Source organism: Psammomys obesus, unplaced genomic scaffold (genome assembly GCF_907164565.1).
Source record: "Psammomys obesus unplaced genomic scaffold, mPsaObe1.curated_primary_1811, whole genome shotgun sequence".
NCBI classification, from domain to species: domain Eukaryota; kingdom Metazoa; phylum Chordata; class Mammalia; order Rodentia; family Muridae; genus Psammomys; species Psammomys obesus.
Window position 1 is genome coordinate 20,562 of NW_026589460.1, and position 5,257 is coordinate 25,818.

At 43.4% G+C, this 5,257-nt stretch overlaps 1 protein-coding gene across 1 annotated transcript; it reads right to left on the bottom strand.

Annotated features, from left to right (window-relative positions):
* Positions 1 to 1,464: 1,464 nt before the first annotated feature.
* Positions 1,465 to 5,052, bottom strand: LOC129675068 (doublesex- and mab-3-related transcription factor C1-like; the record flags this gene model as incomplete). The annotated part of the gene is given in 6 exon segments (XM_055605134.1): positions 1,465 to 1,991; positions 2,902 to 3,031; positions 3,220 to 3,280; positions 4,075 to 4,208; positions 4,521 to 4,576; positions 4,895 to 5,052. Coding segments are annotated over 6 exon segments (558 nt in total). The 3' UTR covers positions 1,465 to 1,878.
* Positions 5,053 to 5,257: the final 205 nt, after the last annotated feature.

The following is a 5,257-nucleotide window of genomic DNA, read 5'->3' on the forward strand; positions in this document are numbered from 1 at the left end:
TGTGTGTGTGTGTGTGTGTGTGTGTGTGTGTGTGTGTGTGTGTGTGTGTGCCTTTTAATGTTTTGTTGGGATTTGAGCATTTAAAGAATTCATTTTTCCAAGACTGCATACTCGCTTAGTGTGCAGGAAGTCTGTTGCTAGTGGGCCAGAGGTTCAGTCACCTGTATAACTTTTTCTAGTTTCTTGTTCTCACAGTGCCTGCATTTAGACCTGCAGCTTAAATGCTGTTGCTTCTGTTTTGAGGGTTTTTTTTTTTACCTGCCAATCAATTTCCTTCATTCTTCCAAGTCAGGCAAGATAGAAAATAGTTTGTCATCTAGCTGCAAAATAACCCAGAAGATTGAATCCACCCGTGTCAACCTTAGTACAGAGGTTAAATGTTCCAGATTTCTCCTGGTTGTTCTACATTATGTATAGTAGAGATAGGGGCATAGAGATACAGGCTTGAGAATTTTCCTACACTCATAGCTAGAACTCTTTTTTTGTTTGTTATCATGGCGTATGTGCTATACCTTCTCAACTGACCTCCACATTTCTAACAGGTCTTGAAGTCCATGTATTCTTGACCGTCATAATATGAATGCTACCTACTTTGGAGTATGTTTAACACATGGTGTTTGTATGACTGTACGTCTTCTTTACACTATATCTGAATATAAATTTTACGTAGATTTCAGATAAAAAGTTAAATACAAATAAAGGTTAAAAGATACAAGAATTGCATGAGCCATACCTCTGCGCAATCAGAATGTTGCACATTGCCTAGTGGCACATCCAATACAGAAGGACTAAATCAAATATGGGACCAACATGTGGCAAGAATGCCACTGTACAGCAGGGCCTTGGCTCTTCCTCACATCTTCCTTCAGGAATACTTGACCTTAATCATCTGTTACCAGGGAAGGGTGGACTTGGGGATCATTTAGCCACATAACTGGTCAAGGGAGTAAAAGATAAGTGAGATGTTTTTCAGTCTTGTTCCATATCCTGGTTTTGCATGTTGGTCTTTCTACCATCCAGTGGTAAATATCAGAATTCTGATTAACAGAGCATCAGGAAAGGGGAGGGGAATAGTAGGAATAGGTGTCATCAATAATTTTCAATGGAATGAGAAATGGCATGGAAGGAAAGGGGGGAATGAGTGTATCCAACAAAGTCTGGTTGAGATTTCTGTCTGTCTGGTAGTCTTTATTTCCGCATTGTGTCTGAACATTATTACAAGATACAGAACTTCATTCAGGGATGAAGGAGCCCACTGAATACTGCATAATATTGACTTGGGTAGCGAATAAAGGGGTGTGCCATTGTGAAAAACATTGTGACTTATGTTTGTTATTTTGAACCTCTTCCTTGATGCTTTAATAAAATTAATTTCTAGCTAACTGGTTAACCAAGTAGGCTTCCTTAATATTTACCATATGGCGCTTACGTTAAAAAGAAAAAAGAACATATTTCTTAATGCCTTACAAAATTATTTATTTTTGGTACCACACATATCTAGATGCAATGTGAAAATCTTCGTGTTTCCACATGCGTGTGTAAGTACAGTAGTGCACAGCTATGTGCACAATTGCACACAAAGGAAAACACTGGCATTTGATACCACTCAGAACCCCACTGATTGATTGATCATATTAGACTGCACGAAGCATTTTATAAGACACATAGAAAGCCCCAGCTTCCAAAGAAATAAGGGATGGGGGTAAAGAACATAGGAAAGCCAAGTAATTGCCCTACATCATAAAAAGGATCTGAAAGCTTATAAAATACCTGAATGCTTAAAAAACACAGTAAGCACTTTGGACAGGAGCCATTTTGCAAGTTCAGAAACAGGAATCAAACAGGCAGTGCTCTAGCAAGGCCTCACAGTCTGGGTTCTTAGGTCAAGAGGGACATGCAATCCAGATGTCCAGAAGGCAGCGAACTGGAGTTGGCAGGCCGTGGTGGCATAGAGGGGCTGGCCAGCTGCAGTCCCCTCTCTCCAGCAGGACCTGAAGAAAGATAGACAAAGGACAGATCCCAATCATGTACATGATACTCCTCTAAGCTCTCTCTCACAAATTCTCAGATTCCCATCAGAATTTCTTATCTCTGGTCTTAACTTTACCATCACTCAGTCATAGCCAGCCACCCCTTTTGGTCAAACCTGGCGTCTCTAGATGTGATCTTTACTTAGTAGAGGAAATTGTGTGTCTCCTTATCTCACAGATTTTCTGGCCCAGCCTACATCACCCACTCTGTGAGATCTCAGCGAGAATCTCTCCAGCTTCATTAATTGCCTTTAGTTCCAGTATGTCCACCCAGAGTGGCTTCCTACCCACAAACCAGTCCCCAATGGTGTTTTTGTCTTATCAGTGTCCAGATTTCCATCTCAGCATCCCCAGCCATGTACTACCCCTCTGAGCTCTTGAAGCTCTTCCTGTTTGAGTGAGCTGCTTAAATTCACTGGTAAAATTTAGCCTGATAAGGCTGTCTAGGCTCCATATTTACATGAGAAATGCCTGAAGTCAGCATCTCGATCTCTATTTGAGATCCCTGTCCCCTGTCCATGTCCTTCCAGTCATCCTCAGTCTACAAGGGATATGGATACAACTATGCATTGGGAAACATCATACCCACTTCTAATCCTTCTACTTGATATACAGCCTTCTCTAGAGCAAAACTTTACTCCTCCAGGAACCTCAGTCTACCTGTTTCTTGGTCCAGGGCACTGGCCATTTGTTATTGAGCAAAACATTCAATAAGGTGAAGAGTCACTGAGTAACCCCTAGGCATTATCTCTCAAATCAGCCTTAGGAACTTGAGTGCTTGGTTCCAAGGTGGTTAAAACAACAAACTCTGGATTCCCAGCTACCAATAGCTCCTCACTTAGCTTCTCATCTCCCAAATATTCCCATATACCTGGCATGCCACAGGGCTGGTGACGTGTCTGAGAAGAATTTTTCAGAGCTAGCAGAGCTTCAGCAGCCTCCAGCATCTCCTGCCACTCTAAGGTAGCAGAAACCGAAGCCTGGTTGGAGGCACTGGGGCCCTGCAGAAGAAAGGATGTGGGAGAATGAAGGCCAGAGAAATATGTTTCCTCTTGTCCTCTTCTCTGGCAAGCAGCCCTAGCACCCAGTTTCGCCCAGCAGCTCCCCCATCTCCACTCAGTCCACTAGTGTTCCCATCTACAAAGGTTGTTGCCTCCCATTGTCCTGAATCCCATGTCTTTGCCAGGACCTGTGGTTGCAGTAGCATAGGGTCAGTGGTGGCACAAGGCTGAACAATCAGGTTTGAGCACCTGGAAGAAGAAAAGGAGAGGTCAGGGGATTAAAAGTTGCCATGGAAATATATTACCAGTAGACAGAATAGCAGGGATTTGAAATGCTGACATCTGGGACTCCAAATGATTGCAAGGATATTGATCATTGTGCTTTGGACAACTCCTCTCTATTGGCTGGCTCACTGTCCTTTCTGTCCCTCTTTTACTTGAGTCCCTGAGACAAGAATTTGTACTGGCTTTTTCCTCCCAGGGCTACAGTGAAGGTGATGACGAATCACAGTGTTTGTGCTTTATTCTGAAAGAGGCTGAAGGTATGTGAGTACGATTACTTTTCAGTGGCTGGATTCTGCCACCATTTTACCCAGTCACCTCTGGTTGTGAGAGACAATTCTAGGAATTTTTTTCTGCTGGCCTCTAGACATTCCTTGTAAGGCTCCCAGATTTTAACAGGACCTTCTTTTTCTGTCTGTCAAGAAGTAATACCATTCTTGACACTTTTGAGGGTCTCCTATGTGGTAGGCCTGGTATTAGTCCTCTTTTCAGTGCTATAGATATAGAGTATGTTCACCAACACACTTGTTGGGAAACAGAGACTTGGAAAAATAGTCACTTGTTCAGGCCCTCATGAACAGAAGTTGTCAAATCTGAGAGTGTTCTATCCTTGCCTCTTTGACCAAAATGCTGCCTGTTCCTTCCCCTACTTCCATCTTCCTCTTGCCATACTCCTACTTCTTACTTGTGCTTACTTGTCACTAAGCACAAAATTGGAAATCTCCAGACATGGGGCATTCCATGTTCCTTTATCTACTCACATGCTTGGCATGGCAGAGGGTCCATGGGGCTCCTCAGAAAGAGACACCATCAGTTGTTGCCCCATGGTCTCTGGAATATATGGCACAGATGTTTCTGGGAGCTGGTTCATCAGCACTGCCCCTTGGGGGCTCTCCTGAAGGGGTAGATATCAAAGATGAGAATCAGGCACCCAGAAGTTCATGAACAGATTAAAAGATGAGTATATTTTTGGATGAAAATAAGAACCTGTAATTCAGAGCTGTGGAAACCTTGAAGACCACCCATTCTTACTTTTTACTTTGATTTGAGAATACTGGGGTCCAGGGAGAAGTGCTTTTTTTTTTTCCCCAGTGCCACAAGAGGAGTTTGTCATGGGGTTGGAAATGGAAACTGTCTTCGGGATGTAGTAGAAAGGGTCTGGGCAATGGCTGATGGTGAATTCCCCTTTAGGCAATACACTTCTTACCTCCTGGGTTGCTACGTCAACCTGGGCCTGGAGCTGGTGCATAGTGTTCTTTCCAGCTGTAAAATAAGAGTCACATTTGGGTTGACAATTCCTTTTTCTAGAATACCCCCCACGCTCAAACTGGGTCTCATGTCATTATTGATTTTTTTGTTTGTTTGTTTGTTTTTAGCTCCCTGGTGCTTGCCAAATCATTCTTCCCTGTCAATACTTGGTACCTGACACTGATTTTTAAATATAAAGACCCAGGAGAATCCTGACTGCGAGTCACACTGCAAGTCAGTGATGGAACTGGTGGCAGAATAACTCGTGCTCCGTGCCCCAGCCCCACCCCACCCCTGCCAAGTTCAGGTACCTTATCTAGTGAAGACACTTACTGTGAACTCCTTCTTCCACAGTCAATTTCTTGACATGAATGTGTGACTTAGAGGCAGCAGCCATAATCCTTCTCTGTCTCTTAACCGGGCGTCTCTTGACCTGTGTACCCTTATCCTGCTTGGAGGCACTCACAGAAGAAAAGGCCTTACCACCTTTCCTAAAGTGGGGGGAGGGATTGAAGACCTAATGTTAGTTCCATATAGAAGCCTGATCATTTCCTTTCCCAGACACTATCTATAGAAAAAAGAAGGCACAATCTTGACACTCCCAAGACTTAAAGAGGCAAAAATGCTTTTAGCATCTTATTTGGACAGTGATGCCGTGGCTGTAAGAGCTGTCAGAGCAATCTGCTGCCTTGTTGG